Source organism: Sus scrofa, chromosome 4 (assembly GCF_000003025.6).
Source record: "Sus scrofa isolate TJ Tabasco breed Duroc chromosome 4, Sscrofa11.1, whole genome shotgun sequence".
Lineage (NCBI taxonomy): Eukaryota > Metazoa > Chordata > Mammalia > Artiodactyla > Suidae > Sus > Sus scrofa.
This window is the reverse complement of record NC_010446.5, coordinates 238,435-255,461: the sequence shown is the minus strand read 5'-3', so window position 1 is coordinate 255,461 and position 17,027 is coordinate 238,435. Positions and strand designations below refer to the sequence as shown.

At 54.9% G+C, this 17,027-nt stretch overlaps 1 protein-coding gene across 1 annotated transcript in view; it reads right to left on the bottom strand.

Moving 5' to 3' along the window:
* The window catches only part of ARHGAP39 (Rho GTPase activating protein 39), a 68,864-nt gene that overhangs the window by 19,537 nt on the left and 32,300 nt on the right, over positions 1-17,027 (bottom strand). Inside the window, 3 exon segments of the mRNA XM_003125457.6 lie at positions 8,123-8,206; positions 9,541-9,975; positions 13,404-13,565. Coding sequence (XP_003125505.4) covers positions 8,123-8,206; positions 9,541-9,975; positions 13,404-13,519 — 635 coding nt within the window. The 5' untranslated portion in view covers positions 13,520-13,565.

Here is a 17,027-nt window from a genome sequence, read left to right as displayed (position 1 = left end):
CTCTCCACCCTGTGCAGTGTGGGGTGGGGGCACACAGGCCGTTCGGCATCTTCTAGGCCTAACGGGTAAGGACATGGGTGACACTGCCCGCGGGGATACACGCGCTTGACCACACACGCATCCCACAGTTGTTCCTGCCACGACAGGCTGGTCCAGGAGTCCAGGAGAGACGAGCACAGCTCGCCTCTGCCACCCACGCTCCCCTCCAGAGACCTTGGCTGCTTGGAGGGCTTTCTTTTCATATTTGGTTTTCAGAACATAAGCTTTGGTGTCTGGGATTTATAGCACTTCAACCTGCGGCCAGACGTCTTTGATGGTTTTTGGAATCGGTATCTTTCAAATACTATTTTGATCCTATTTCCTCTCTCTTCTTTTCTGGGAATCAATTACACTCTTCTTCACTGTGTGCCAGACGGCTTCAGGCACTCCTCTGTATTCCCATCCCACACAGCAGACGCTTTTCTCCGCTCTACCTTCCAAGCTACTAATTTTCTATTCTCAGCCATTTTTAAACTGCCCTTACACCCATCTATGGAGTTCTCAGTTTTTGTCACTATATCTTCAGTTCAAGAATATCTATGTAATTCTTTCAGAGCACTTTTAGGTTTACAGCAAAACTGAGCAGACAGCACCCAGATTCCCCGAGTCCCCCCCGCCCTACGCACGCACGGCACCCTCACTGAGCAGCATCTCGGAGAGGTGGTGATTGGGTGCAACGGACAGACCTACGCTGACACATTATGATTATTGTTATTATTATTATCATTATTAATCTTTTTAGGGCTGCACTGTGGCATATGAAAGTTCCCAGGCTAGACCTCCAATCGGAGCTGTGGCTGCTGGCCTACGCCACAGCCACAGCCACAGCCACAGCCACACCAGAGTCGAGCCTCGTCTGCGACCTATGCTGCAGCTCAGAGCAATGCGGGATCCTTAGCCAGCGGAGCGAGGCCAGGGATAAACTGGCATCCTCATGGATAACAGTCAGGTTTGTTACTGCTGAGCCACGACAGGAACTCCAAAGAGTTTAATTTTAATGAGGCCCAATTTACCAATCACTTCCTTCATGAACTGTGTCTCTGGCGTTCTACCCAAGACGTCCTTGCCAATCCCAGGTCGCCTGCGTCTTCTCCTGTCACCGTCTAGAGGTCAGCTCTGTGTCTTACATCGACAACAGTGGTGTTTCTTGAGTTAATTCCTATGAAAGGTGTGAGGTCCGTGTCCAGACCCATTTTCTTGCACGTGGACGTCCAGCCGTCCAGCACCGTCTGTGGAAATGACCGTCTTCGCTCCACTGCCCCTGTGGGAGTTCCGGTGGCTGGAGAGGGTCTACCGGTCGTCTCTCCAGACTGTTCCATCACTGTGTTGATTCTTCCCCCAACACCACACTGTCCTGATGACAGTCCGTCTCGAAGTTGGGTAGCTTTATCCTCCAGTTTTGTTCTCCTTGAATATCTTGCTGGCTGTTTTGGGTTTTTGGCCTCTCCACACAAATTTTAGAAACACTTTGTCAATACCCACAAAATAACTTGCTGGGATTTTGACTGAGATTTCATTGAATCCAATGATGAAGTTGGGAAGAACTGGAATCTTCCTCCATTTATTTAGTTTTTCTGATATCACTTATCAGAATTTCATAGTTTTTCTCATACATTTTGCACATATTTTATTAGGTTTATACCTAAGTATGTCATTTCAGGGGTTACTAATGTAAATGATTTTTTTTTTTTTTTTTTTTTTTTGGTCTTTTGTTGTTGTTGTTGTTGTTGCTATTTCTTGGGCCGCTCCCGCGGCATATGGAGGTTCCCAGGCTAGGGGTTGAATCGGAGCTGGAGCCACCGGCCTACGCTAGAGCCACAGCAACGCGGGATCCGAGCCGCGTCTGCAACCTACACCACAGCTCACAGCAACGCCGGACCGTTAACCCACTGAGCAAGGGCAGGGACCGAACCCGCAACCTCATGGTTCCTAGTCGGATACGTTAACCACTGCGCCACGACGGGAACTCCTTGTTTTTAATTTCAAATTTCACTTGTTCATTGCTACTATGTAGGCAAGCAATTGACTTTTATATATTTAGCTTATATCCTGCAGTCTTAGTATAATCACTTAGTTCTTGAAGTCTGTCAATTTCTAAAGAATTCTACATGTCATCTGCACACAGAGAGTTTTATTTTTTCCTTCCCAGTCTGTATACCTTTTATTTCTTTTTCTTGTGTTACAACATGATGTTGAAAAGCAAAGATCAGAAGGCAAACCCCTACCTTGCTCCTGGTCTTAGTAGGAAAGCTTTGAGCTCCTCACTGCAGTAGATAGTAGCTGTAAATTTTTTTTTTTTTTTTTTTTTTTTTTTTTGCTTTTTAGGTCCACACCCACGGTATATGAAGGTTCTCCGGCTAGGGGTTGAATCAAAGCTGTAGCTGCCGGTCTACACCGAGCCACATCTGCAACCTACGCCACAGCTCACGGCGATGCCAGATCCTTAACCCACTGACCAAGGCCCGGGATTGAACTTGCAACCTCATGATTACTAGTTGGATTTGTTTCTGCTGCACCACGACGGGAACTCCACTGTAAATTTTTTGTAGGTATTCTTTTTTTTTTTTTTTGTCTTTTGTCTTTTTTGTTGTTGTTGTTATTGTTGCTATTTCTTGGGCCGCTCCCGCGGCATATGGAGGTTCCCAGGCTAGGGGTTGAATCGCAGCTGTAGCCACAGGCCTACGCCAGAGCCACAGCAACGCGGGATCCGAGCCACGTCTGCAACCTACACCACAGCTCACGGCAACGCCGGATCGTTAACCCACTGAGCAAGGGCAGGGATCGAACCCGCAACCTCATGGTTCCTAGTCGGATTCGTTAACCACTGCGCCACGACGGGAACTCCCTGTAGGTATTCTTTATCAAGTTGAGGAAGTTCCTCTTTAGTCCTCGTTTACTGAGAGGTTTTGTGTGTGTGTGGTTTCGTTGGTCTGTTTTTTAATCACAAATGGGTGTTGGATTTTGCCAAGCGCTTCTTCTGCAGCTGTTGATACGATCATGGATTGTTCTTTGGCTGGCTGATGTAACGGATTAAAGTGATTCTCAAATGCTGCACCAGCTGACACACCTGGGATAAATCCTGCTTCGTCATGGTGTATGATTATTTCCGTCCGTTGTTGATTTGATTTGCTAATGTTTGGGGGGGCTTTCAACCTGTTCATGGGAGAGTCTGCGTTCCTTGCAGGTGCTTTTCTGGTTTTGCTGTCAGGTAATTCCAGCCTCACAGAATGAGTCGGACGTTTTCTCTTGACTTCTGTCCTCTGAGAGAGATTGCAAAGATAACTCGTCCGTAAATGTTTGGTGGAACGCACCACTGAACCCGCCGGGGACTGGTCTGTCTGTTGTGAAAGATGAAGACCATGGCGACAGTGTGGCCTCACCTGAAGCACGTGAAAGTTCCTGGGCCAGGGACCGAACCTGCGCCACAGCAATAACCCTGCCCCCTGCAGTGACAATGCTGGATACTGAACCCACTGTGCCACAAGGGAACTCAGGTGAAATAAGCCAATTTCTTGAAAGGCAAAATCTGCCAAAAGTCCCATAAGAAGGAATAGACAATCCAAAAAAGTCTATATCTATTAAAGAAGTTGAATCAATAATTTTACAATTATCAAATTTGTAAAATTATCAATAATTTTACAATTATCAAATTTGTATCCACAGAACTACATATTTTCTTTTAAATGTCCAAGGAATCCGTAGTGATATTTCCTCTTTCATTTTTTTTTTTTTTTTTGGTCTTTTTTTGTGATTTTTTTTGGGCCACTCCCACGGCATATAGAGGTTCCCAGGCTAGGGGTCGAAGCGGAGCTGTAGCCACTGGCCTTCGCCAGAGCCACAGCAACTCGGGATCAGAGCCGAGTCTGCACCCACACCACAGCTCGCGGCAATGCCGGATCCTTAACCCACAGAGCAAGGCCAGGGATCGAACCTGCAACCTCATGGTTCCTAGTTGGATTCGTTAACCACTGCGCCACGACGGGAACTCCTCCTCTTTCATTTTTGATATTGGTAATTTGTGCCTTTTCTTTTTTTCTTAGACTACCTAGATTCTTATTAGTTTTATTCATCGTTTCAAAGAAACAGCCTTTTATTTCACAGATTTTCTTGTATTGATTTCCATTTTCAACTGCATTGATTTCTGCTAATTCTTATATGCATCTTTTCTTTTGCTTACTTTGGACTTAACTTGCCTGTCTTTTCCTAGTTTCCAAGAATGGAAACTCAGGACGACCAATTTTACATCTTTCTTCTTTTCTAATACGTACATTCACTGATGCAAATTTCCCTCTAGGGACTGCATTTACAGCAGGCCACAAATCGACATGGTGTGTTTTTGCTTTTATTTACTTCAAAATATTTTAAATTTTGAGTTTGTTTTCTTGGTCTTCTTAGGGCCGCACCTGCGGCATATGGAGGTTCCCAGGCTAGGGCTCTAACGGGAGCTGTAGACGCCGGCCTACACCACAGTCGCACCAACGCGGGATCCCAGCCGCATCTGTGACCCACATCACAGCTCACGGCAACGCCAGATCCTTAACCCACTGAGCAAGGCCAGGGATGGAACCTGCATCCTCATGGATCCTATTTGGGTTCGTTAACTGCTGAGCCACGTTGGGAATTCCCCAGAAGTTTGTTTTTTAACCTACAAGCATTTGGAGGTTTTCCAGCTATCTTTCTGTTACTGATTTCTAGTTTAATTCCACTGCGGTCTGAGAGCAGATGTTGTATTATTTCTTTTAAATTTGTTAAGCTGTGTTTTTATGGCCTAGAATGTGATCTTAGTGAAATTATTTGATTTTGTAAAAATTGCCACTTAATATCTTATATAGACAGATCATATTTATAAAAGTCAGTGTCTGGTAACTCCAGAATACAGCTCTCCCGTGGGTCTGTTCTGTTGTCTGTTTTTAACCAGCTCTGGCAATTTTAGACCGAAAGTCTGGTGATGCAACTGAATCACAACTGCAGATACCATCTGAAGCTCTGCGTTTCCTTCTGTCCCTGGCAGGCAGGAGGCTGAGGCTGCTCACCTGGATCACATCCGCGACCCAGCTGACTGGAAGCAGGGCCTGTGTTCCGAGTACTGGCCACCTCACGGCTCCCCATTCCTTTTCGTAACCCTGCAGTCCAGGCCGAAACACGCGACGCTACCGAGGTCCCCTCCGTGGCTTCTGAGTGCTGACGTCCGGTCCCCTAGCCCGGAGGCAGAGTCACCCGTGCAGAGCTGCACTAACTGCCACGCCTCGGCCCCTCGACGCCTGCGTGACAACTTGGTCTGTCTTGTTCTTGTTGTCTCAGTGAAGTCACTCCACCAGCACAGAAGCAGAGAGCCCAAGCTTCTTGAGAAACCAGCCGTGTAGCCCGGTCCCTCTGCCACTGTCTTCTGACTGAGACTGGGCCTCTCTGGGTGAGGCCATGAATCCTAATTAGTGGGGGTGAGGCAGGATTAGAGACCCCGGGTCAGCGGCGGTAGGTCAGGGCGAGACGGAGAGGCCCTGAGGTGGCTGGAGGTAGCCGGCTCCAACTCGGCAGGACCAGACCCTGCTGGCTGAGGACAACCACCCCGAGGAGAAGTCGGACCGCAGCAGGGCTCCTGGTTGTCGGAGGCCGCTCCTGGGGGGATCCTCCTGCGGGCATGGCAGACAGACCCTGAGGACCAGCTTTGGAGCTGAATTCCGCCCACGGCCCCCTGGCCGTGGGCCTGGGGAGCGCCTCCCATCTCTGTCCCAGAGTCCCTATCAGTCCTTCCGAGGGCGAAACACGACGGGTGTAGCAAAGTCCTCGGCTCAGAACCGGCACACTCGGCAAGTGGGAACCACTATTCCGCACGACTTTCCACCACTCAGCAGACACGGCCCAGGACCAAGGACCACCCTCCACGGGGCTGCGCTGGAAAGAACACGCCCGCCTGGTGAGGGCTACGGGACTGCGGTCCAGGAGGCCCCTTGCCGGCTGGTGAGTCATGGGCAGACAGAGCTGCGCGGTGGGCTGAGGCTGGTGGAGCGTGTCCGGCAGAGTCAAGAGCTCACATCTACTCCAGGGCCTGAAAGTGCTTCCACTGCGTCAGGGCAGAGGTGAGACTGTCCAGGTAGAAGGCGCCAGGCAGACGGCACCCCTGGGCTGAGGGTGGGCCAGGGCTGCAGCTCACCCACTGGGTAGCATCTCTGCAGGACCTCTTGTTTGATCCTTAAGACCGGACTAGAGTCCTGGGCTCCTCATCTTATGCAGAAATGATCTCCCGGCGGCCCAGAGATGGCCCTTGGTCCTGGAGAGACGCTGGGCAGCCAAGCGGCCCAGCTTGATGGCTGCCTAACGAGTCTTCTGGTCTGACGAGGCAAACTCAGCGCACCCTCTCGGCCTCATCCGCCCACTCCTGGTTCAGGCCGCTTCCCCGTTCCGCCCACAGGCCGGGCCTTCTGCAAGCCAGGGCTCTGCATTCCCGTCTGGCCCCCCGCCCTGCACTTCTTTCAGGAGCCCTCCACGCACACTCGCATCCAGCTTCCAGGCCCTGTTGTCTGTTTCTAGTCCAGAGTCTACCCCCAGCCCGTCCAACCCCAGACTGCCTGCTCTTTATGGCTCCCCAAACCTAGGAAGCTTGTCCTTCTCTCGTGCCCCCTAAACCCCTGTCACCCCTGCTAGGGTGGAGGAAACAAGGCAGAGAGACACCCCCTGCCCCATGCCCCTGCTGAGAGGACGCTGCTGGGAGGCAGGCACAGAACCCAGCAGTGGGCTGGGCAGGGCAGGGGTGGGGCGAGCGAGGGCGGGCAGCAGGCGGTGCAGCACAGGGTAGGCAGGAGGTGGTGTAGGGGGCGGAGCATGGGCGGGGCAGAGAGCTGAGCTCGGCTGGGCATTCCACCCAGGAAGCGTGGAGATGCCGCACAAAACCAAAGCCGGAGAAGGTCCTGCTCTGCCACCACCTCCTCAGGGAAGCCCTGCTCTGGGTGTGGCCGCCCCGACCAGTGAGAGGCAAGCCTCTGCCACGGACGCGTGGGCACAGCTCACCAGCAACAAGAAGAAACCAAGAGAACGTGGAGCCATGCAGCCCTCCGACCCTCAGGCCCACTGACTGCGCCTCGACACCCGGCTCACGGCCGGCTCCCCCACAGCTTGGTGGGGGGCACAGGCCTTGCTTCCTCCTTGCAGACCCTGTCTGTCCATAAACAGCCTTCCTGTCCTCCCCACTCTATCTGGGTGAGGGCGTTTCTCTCACATCCAGCCCTGGTGGCACCGTGGATGGCAGGGCCAGGGCAGCGTTGGGTCACCCAAGACCAGGAGGCACGTGCATCCCATGGGCAGCAATGTGCCGCCTGCAAGAGCATGTCGCAGTGCTCTCAAGGTGCCACATCTGGGGACCTGCCCTGACCTGGAGCTGCTGTGAGGGCGGGCCCAGCCAGCCGCCCACACCTCTCCCAGCAAGAACACAGAAGCACGTGAGGCCAGGAACGACGCCGCGGTCTCGTGGCCACACCACGGAACCCGGCGGCTCAGGCTCCCTCCACATCGCCAAGTCCGCATCGCCAAGTCGCTCCTCCCTTCCAAGCTCCATCTTCAAACTGAGCAAACTGCCAAAGGTCCCTCACATCTGCAGATCCCGCCCCAACACACAGGGGCAGGTGGTACTGTTGTTGGTCTGTTCCGGGGGCACCCTGCCAGGCCCACCCTGCCAGGCTCCCATCAGCTGCAGGAGGTGGTGCCTGCTCCAGCCTGGGAATGTGAGCTGACCAAGGGACAGACCCTGCCCAGCTTGAAGGCTGCTGTGCCCGAGGTCCTGAGGGTGGGCTCCAGAAGCCCCAACATGCTGCAAGGCCAAGCCAGGGCCGAGGAGCCAGCCCACTCCCTTCCCTGCGGCTGCCACCATTCTCCCCGATACCGCGCGGGAAGCCCCCCAGTGCAGGCTCCAGAGCTCCCAGGGAGCCCACACGCTGAGGAACCCCACGACAAGGTTCTTCCAGGAGTAGTCCCTGCTGTGCAAGTCTGGGGCCACTGGTCTGAGCCAGACTCTCCTCCAGCTCACCTGAGAGCTGCAAGAACACCCCCCTGCGGTCAGGAGACGGGCCCAGGCCCGAGGCAGGGGCTCTACCTGCAGTGGAGGAGGTGGCCGTCCGCACTGTAGTCCCGGTAAACCTCGTAGTCCTTCTCAGGGAGCACGCCCGCTGCCGAGGGACTGAAACGCAAGCAGACGGAAAGGAGACCTGGACACTGGCGCGACCATTTAAACCCGCTGTGACCGAGGCCACGTGCCTTTGGGTCACTTCTCAGCGTGCGGATGCCGCCCACAAACCCGCCCCCTCCACCTCCTCCCGCAGTGCCCAGCGCAGGGCCCTGGTGGAGGGGACCGGAGGCCACTGTCTCCACAGGGACAGCCCCATGGGGGCCCTGTGAGAAGAGGGGGCAGGTAAGGACACCAGCTGCCCATCCTGGATTTTAGGGTCCAGCGTGGCTGTGGCTGTGCGGAGGCCGGCAGCTGCAGCTCCGACCCGACCCCTAGCCCGGGAACCTCCATGTGCCATTAAAAAGGAAAAAACACGTCATTAGTTGTCAACCAGAAAAACTAAAATAATCAGCTAAAACTATGAGAAATATTAAGAGGCCAACAACTGTTCACTTCTCTAGTGTCAGCAGCAGCAGCAGCAACAGAAATAACTTTCCCAGGCACGGGGATCAGAGCGAGGAAAACCATCAGTTTTACTGAGGCACATGACGCAAACTGTGTGACAGGGAAACACATGCCTTTGGGTGGGGAGAGGCAATAATTATAAAGACATAACTTCTCTCTAAATTGCTTAATAAATTTCATGTAATTCTAAGAACATGTCCAATCGGAAGGGCTGAATGTAGAACTGAGGGTGTTTATTTTATTTTATTTTTATTTTTTGTCTTTTTTAGGGCCACACCTGCAGCATAAGGAAGTTCCCAGGCTAGGGGTGAAATCGGAGCTGCAGTCACCGGCTGTGCCACAGCCACAGCCACAGCCACACTGGACTTGGACCTTTGCTTGTAGTGGCTGGAACAGTGTGTGCCAGGCACAGACAGTGGGGCATGGGCCCTCAGGATGCAGCCTCGGGGAACAAGTCCTCGGGGTACCGGCTCCAGGACACGGGGCACCCAGGGTACAAGCCAGGTACACGCAGGCAGGGCCTGGGCTGCAGTCGGCTTTGCCACCAAAAGCAGGAAGTGGGCACAGGAGAGCCGGGATGGACATCCGGATGTGTGGCAGGCCAGCAGGAAGTGGTGGCCACTGGATGCAGCAGGCACATCCTGGGCTCTGAGGGCAGGCCACTCTGCCCGGGGAAGACACTGGCCTCTAGCGCAGGTCCTTCGCAGGGCTGCCTCTGGGGTGCCGATCCCCCCTGGCACTTCCCACAGCACACAGGGCCAAGCACGTTCACATGCAGCCAGAAACCCCACAAGCCTACCAGTGCGTGGGGCCACGACAGCAGAGCAGCCCCCAGTGGCCAGGCCGGAGCCCTTCCCTCCGCCCCCAGGGCCCAGCCTCACCTGCTGCTCTCCTCCTTCACAGCCCCCAGCGCAGCCTGCCGGCCGGCCCTGCCCAAGGGCTCCTGCGCCCTGTCGCCAGCCTCCAGCTCGGGCTCCAGAGAGGAGCTGGTGCTGCCGTCGCGGCTGACGCTGCTGCCCCTCCCCGGGCTGTTCTCGGCCGAGGCTCGGGGGGACTCGGTGTTCTGCTTCAGGGTCTGCAGCTTGGCCAGGGGGATGATGTCGCAGTCCTGCGGCCGGTGCCACACGGTGCGCTGGGTGGTGGCGTTGTAGTAGTAGAAGCGGGACGTGTTGGGGTCGAAGAGCTCCCACCACTGGTTCTCGCTGGTGCGCTTGATGCGCACACCGGCCGGCGGGTCCCACACGCACTCGCCCGTGACCAGGTTGGCGTACATGCGCTCGCGCGTGCGCGGCTCAATGATCTCCACCCACTCCAGCCTGCGGGGACGGCAAGCGCAGCGCTCCAGCTGGCGCCCCATCGCCCTGAGCCCACCCGGGGCCCCACCCCAGGGCCACCTGCCCGGCAGGCCACCGCCCTGCGGCCCCGGCTGGCGACAGGCTCATTCAGCACCAGGTTCCCTCCCACAGCCGCCAGCCCCGAAAGCAAGAAATCTCGTCGTGTCCAAAATAAAACCGGCCAAACCTCAGTTGGACCCACACCTGGTTTTCTAAATGCTTGCTAAGGCGCAGCCCCTCGAGAGGCTGGTGGCTTGCGCCTGGCCCCTCTCTGCTGGTCCCACAGTAGGGGGGCCCTGGGGTTCGGCTCCCTATCCTCAGAGGGCCTGCACCTCGGGCACTGCCCACACTCCTCCCAGCCAGCCTCCAGGTCCTGCCAGGGCACTCTGGCTGCTCTTAGCTGCGGTCACTGCAGGCCACCACCACGCATCCTTCTGCTGCAGGAGGTTGCCACCATCGCCACACTGCCCTGGTCAGAACGGGCTTCGGTCCCAGCAAAGCCGGCTCCTTCCAGAAGCCCTGCCAAGGGCCCCCCACCCCAGGGCAGGACTTCCATTAAGGTAAGGCTTTTTGTCTTTGTCGTTTTAGGGCTGCACCCATGGCACATGGAGGTTCCCAGGCTAGACAGAGCTGTAGCTGCTGGCCCACGCCAGAGCCGCCAGAGCCACAGCAACGCGGGATCAGAGCCGTGTCTGCAACCTACACACCTACACCACAGCTCACGGCAACGCTGAATGCTTAACCCACTGACGGAGGCCAGGGATCGAACCCGCATCCTCATGGATGCCAGTAGGGAACTCCTAGGTAAGGCTTTTTTAAAGAAAGATTATTTGGAAAACAGTCCACGAAAGCTATTCGGAACAAGGCAATTTTCACGCTGATGTGTTTGATATCGAGGTGTGTTCCAGCTGACAACTGGCCTGTTTTTATTCTGCTTCCACACAAGACTGAGCGCCACAGACTGCCCTGCAGCGCATGTGCCGTGTCCGTGCTCCCCGACTCTGTGCTGGCCTGGTCCTCACCCGAACTGGGACGGTCAGGAGTCTCCAGGACGAGGAGCATCAACTGCGGGGCTCTGAGAGGTGGGAGGCACCCTGCTCCCCGCCCCACGCTGCAGAGCCCTGGTTGCCCGGGAGGAGCAGAAGGGGCCTCGGCAGAGGGCTGAGCGGGCAGTGCTGACAACCTTCTCTGAGGACCTTGTCCCTGTCCTTGGAGAGGGGACGTGTTCAGGAGGGAGAAGGCACATCCCACAAGGCAATGAGCCCCATCACTCAGCGCGTGTGCACACGCCTAAACATACAGCGCATGCACACGCACGCACACAGGAATGCACATCCATGCCCACACACAACACGACCACTCAATATACATACGTCTCACCCGGCCACACAACACACACATACACCACATATACATACAACACACATGCACACATGCACGCACAATCCAGTCACACATACACACACACGCATGCATGCACACAAACACAATACCTACACACGCACCATATGCGTACCATTCACTATACACACATGCACACACACACACCCATGTGGACAGGTACACAAACGCACATGCATACACGCATACAATACACACATACACACACACTCCTGGCCCTGCCCCTCAGCAGCCCTGCAGGCTCTGGGGCCTCCTTCTGGAAGCTATGAGGACTGCAGGGCCGGCTGAGCCAAGTCAGGCCAGGCCTAGCGGGCAGAGGTGCCGCGGAGAGGGCAGGAGACAGGGGAGGAGGGGCAAAGCGGAAGTGCCCTGGGGCTCCTGGGCTGAAGACGGGGCCAGCCTGTGGGCCTGACAGATGTCTGCACAGCCTCCACTGAGGCACAGGGAGGTGCTCCCTGTACCATGAGCGCAGGTGCCCTGCGGCCGCAGGACCAGGCCTGGAGCTGCGGGTCTTGCTCCTGTCACACAACCCATCACCCTCAGCTGACCGGTGCAGAAAAGGCCAGAGGCTTCGGGAAGGCCAGCGACCTGGGGGTCCAGAGGCACCTGGGGTCCCCACCTCACTCCTCCCCAGTCACCTGCGCTCCACTCCGGCATGGGGGCTGGGCTCGAGCAGAACGAGGGCAGACACTGCCCAAGGAACGGCTGTTCCATGATTAGCTCAGAAGCACTGGGCCCCACAGACACAGCTCCAGGGAAGCAATACCGGGCAGCATTTTTGCTTAAAATTCAAAAGAATTTAATGGCTATAATTCTCTCTGAATAAAGAACATCTGGAGTCCCTGTCGCGGCTCAGCAGTAACAAACCCGACTAGCATCCATGAGGACACGGGTTCCATCCCTGGCCTCGCTCCGTGGGTGAAGGATCCGGTGTTGCTGTGAGCTGTGGTGTAGGTTGCAGACACAGCTCGGATCTGGCATTGCTGCGGCTGTGGTGAAGGCCGGCAGCTACAGCTCCAATTCGACCCCTAGCCTGGGAACCGCCATATGCCTGCGGATGTGGCCCTAAAAAACAAAACAAAACAAAAAGAACACCATCTGTTCCCTTTTTGGGATCCCACCTTTTCAGAAGAATGTTCTGGGCATCCCCTACAGGACTCCCTGGGGACGCCAAGCCTGTAGAGAGCCGGGAGCAAGGCAGGGACTGCGCAGACCCCGTGCGGACGGGAGAAGATGCCTCATCCTGGTGACGGTGTGTCCACACCCAGCACCAGGTCAGCGGGGCTGCACAGAGCAAGGCTGCCCTGCACTGTGATCAGGCGCGTGGCCACGGAACGGTGCTGAAACTGCCCCAGGGGCCTTGCTGCCAGTAGGCGTGTCGGGACCTGTGGGTGACGAACTGGCCATGGGGTGCCCACCCCACTGGAGCCAAGCTTGAGCAAGATTCACTGGGCCACAGCGTCAAACACGAAGTAGGAAGGAAAGAACGACCCATGTGGGGAAGAGGTAGGACTCACTATGATGAGTTTCCTGGGCGTGACGCAGGTGTCGGCGTGGCACCAGAGCCCTGTGGCCCCTCCCACGTGTGCTGGCCATGCTGCCAACTGTCTGCCTCTTGCCCCCAAGTCTGGGCAACACTTACTTGCAGAAAATGAGCTGTTGGAATACTTATTTCCTGGAAGACCCCAATGAGTGCTATCTACCAGGTGACAGGGTGAGACCTGGTGCTCCATGCACGGTCTGGGTTCTTGCAACGGGTGCAATTACTCCCAAATAAAGCTATAAATTAGAAAACTTAAAATGATCCCCTGTGGCCACCTGCCTGCCAGAGTGGGCAGAGGGAGCTGGCCCAGCCATGGGCCGGCAGGGTGTCCAGCCAGGCAGCCAAGCCCACCTGCCCAAGGTGGAGCCCACCTGCTCCAGGACATCCATGGCAGAAGGTGAGGCACAAAGAGCCTCGAAGAGGAAAAGACCCTCTGATCCATCCACCCGCACAGCGCCCGCCTTACCTTGTGCTCGACCCTGAACCCCGAGACTCCTGCAAGCTGCCATGGTGTCTCTCGCACTCGTAGTCCTGCGCCTGGGACATTGCAGCCTTGTCCTGGGGACCCAGGTGGACGGACATCAGTGGGTTTGGACACCCCTCCAGCGTCAGTGGGGAAGGTACCGCCCTGCAACAGAGCAGAAGCCTTTATTACACCTTTGGGTTTGGGGCTCCAGGAACCACCAGTCCAGTCTCATAGCCCAGGCCTGAGGCAGTTTCTAAGCTCCCTACCCTGACCCCCCAGCTGGGAGCCAGCCCTTGCCCAACCCCGGGAGGGCAATCAGACCCCGGTGCCTGCTGGCCCCTGAGTGAGCTGCCTGCCTCTCCAAGAGCAGTGTCCTTCCTGCTAAACAGGGACACCGCCCACCTCGTGTCCCCAAGCTAGAAGCACACCCTCAACTGCACAAAGGCGATTGAGGCACGCAGAGGGCCACTTGATTTAGGACAGAGGGGGCTGTTCAAAAATGGTGCTGGGCTGACACGATACACACAGGAGAAAACAAACTGCACCCCTACCTCATCCAATGCAGTAAACTCAATTCCAGATAAGCTGTAGGTCTAAATGTTAAAAGCAAAACAATAAGACTTCTTACAAAAAAAGAGAGAAAAAAACCTTTGTAGTCTCAGAGCAATCAGACATAAAACCCCACTAACCCCGAAACACTAACAAATTGGACTACAATATTAAGAACCCTTGTTTTTATTTATTTACTTTTATGGCTGTATTGGGGGCATACGGAAGTTCCCGGGCCAGGGACTGAATCTGAGCCATGGCTGCAACCTATGCCATAGCTGCTTTAACCCACTGCACCAGGCTGGGATCAAACCTGCGCCTCTGCAGTGACCCAAGCTGCTGCTCTTAACCCACTGCACCACAGTGGGAGCTCCCAGAACGCTTGTTTATAAGTTTTTGCCATTATAACCAAACAGACAAATCCAGAGTGGGAGAGATTCACTATATAGTTAGTGTATGTACAATACATTACGTGTGTGGTGTGTGTATATCTGATCTGACCAAGGACTTTTTCCAAAACGTATAAAAAGTTCCTAGAGATAAGTAAGAAAAACAGATAATCCAACAGAAAAAAGAAAAAAAGACTTGAAAGCAGGATTTCCCATCGTGGCTCAGTGGTAACAAACCCGGCTGGTACCCACGAGGACCTGGTTCGATCCCTGGCTTCGATCAGCGGGTTAAGGATCCCGAGTTGCCGTGAGCTGTGGTGTGGGTGGCAGACACGGCTGGGAGCCTCTGCTGCTGTGGCTGTGGCTGTGGCTGTGGCCAGCAGCTGCAGCTCTGATTCGACCCCTAGCCTAGGAATCTCCATATGTCACAGTTGCAGCCCTAAAAAGACCAAAAAAAAAAAAAAAAAAAAAAAGGAGTTGAAAGCCATCTAAATGATCTAAATGGCTAATAAACACAGAGAAGTGTGCTCAGCCTCATTAGTCATCAGGGAACGCTAAGAGGAGGCATTCTGGACTCCGGGGACACCCACCAGAGTGGCTAAAATGGAAGAGAGAACCTATCCTGTGCTGGCAGGGACACGAGGCCCCAGGGCTGAGAGGACTGGCAGGCCCACCGTGACCACACTGGCGGCATGTCCTTGCTGCTCACGCACCGCAACCCTGCATCCAAGGCTGCCACCCCTGGTGAGGGAGGCCAGCAGAGGTGCCCAGCGAGGAACCGCCAAATGTCTAGTTCAAGTGCACGCAGGGGTCATCCCCACCAGTGGGGCGAGGCCCTGGGGTGAGAGACAGAAGCCTGACCCGCCACAGCCACACAGCACCATCCCTGATGTGACGCTGCCGTGGGCACCACGAGCCTCTGCTGACAAGTTAGGAGCAAGGCCGGGTAGGTCTGGGGACAGCGTGGCCTCCACACCCGAGTGGGTTTACAGCTCTCCGAGCCTCAGGCCCTCTCGTGCACGTGCTTCTGGAAAACGTCCGGAGAAAGGAAGTGCAGCACGCGGGGCACTGGACTCCTGGCTCCCTGTCCCCGTCGCAGCAGGTGTCAGGACCAGCCTGCCGCGGAGGCCCGCACACAGATCCTCACGGCTCCTGCGGGGAGGTCAAAGAGTGAAGGGCGGGAGGTGGGGGCACAGGCAGCCGGGGGCGGAGGGGAAGAGGCTCTGCTGGCCAGTCACACACTTTCTTGAGGGCCCAGGACTGGGATGCCCCAGGTCCCCCCTGCCCCCACTCAGATCTCCAGCTGGAGAAGGCCTTCTCCTTTCTGCCACTTGAATGTCCACAAAACTACAAGCTGCAATGCCTCAGACCACCAGGAATGCCACTAACAAAAATGAAACACGTATTTCTAATTCCCTGTCTAAAACAGGTCGCCTTCATGTATGGCTTCAACGTTTTGTTTTGCTTTGTTTTTTTGTTTTGTTTTTTTTTTTTGTCTTTTGTCTTTTTTGTTGTTGTTGTTGTTGTTGCTATTTCTTGGGCCGCTCCCGCGGCATATGGAGGTTCCCAGGCTAGGGGTTGAATCGGAGCTGTAGCCACCGGCCTACGCCAGAGCCACAGCAACGCGGGATCCGAGCCGCGTCTGCAACCTACACCACAGCTCACGGCAACGCCGGGTCCTTAACCACTGAGCAAGGGCAGGGACCGAACCCGCAACCTCATGGTTCCTAGTCGGATTCGCTAACCACTGTGCCACGACGGGAACTCCCACCGTTTTTTTTAAAAAAAGTACAGCAGCAGTGTGAGTGAAACTCTGAAAAACTAGAAGGCACTTACTTCCCTGGCCTGAGAGCAACTCAGATGAACCCCCCTACCCCTTCGCCTCCCCCCCAGCTGGTCCAGAGCGGCAAAGCCACCACCTCCCCTGCGCCTGGCCCGCCTCTGGCAGGGTCGACGCCGGCACATCTTCTCCAGAAGTGCCTGGGTCTGAAATCACAGGGTGTCAGGCCTCCAACTTCGCTCTTCATTTCGTAAAGCTGCTTTAATTATTCCAGGTCCCGAATCTCAGACCTGGCTGCTCAGGCTCCACGACTAGCCTGCTGGGGTTTTGTGTGCAGCTGCGCCGGAGCCACGCACCAAGGAGAGCAAACCCCTGTCCCGACAATCCTGGGCCCCCCTCCTGTGAACACGGCGCTTCTCTCCATTACACACCTGGCTTCTCTCAGCAACATTTTGTGGGCTTTTGTGTAGATATCTTCACTCAAATCTCCCTGTATTTCTTATTTTGGGTGCTGAGAAAACATAATTTCCAATTCTTTGTTACTGGTACAGAACCATATAACTTGTTTTTGCGTACTGGTCTTGTACCTACAACTTTGCTAAACTCACTTCTTAGTTCTAACTGCTCCCTACCTTTCAAAAACTTCATCAGAATTTTTACTCAGAAATGGTGAACACACACAGACTAGTCTGTACTTGATTCTTCTTGTGATATTGTCTGGTTTTGGCATCAGGGCAATACTGGCAAAATGAAAGGATTTGAGAAGTATGCTCTCCTCTCAATTTTCTGGAAATTTGTGAAGAAGTGCTATTATTTCTTCTTCAAATGTTTGGTTGAATACACCAGTGAAGCCATCTGGGCATGCGGTTTTGTGGGTTCTTTTGTGGGAGAGGTTTTAAATTATGA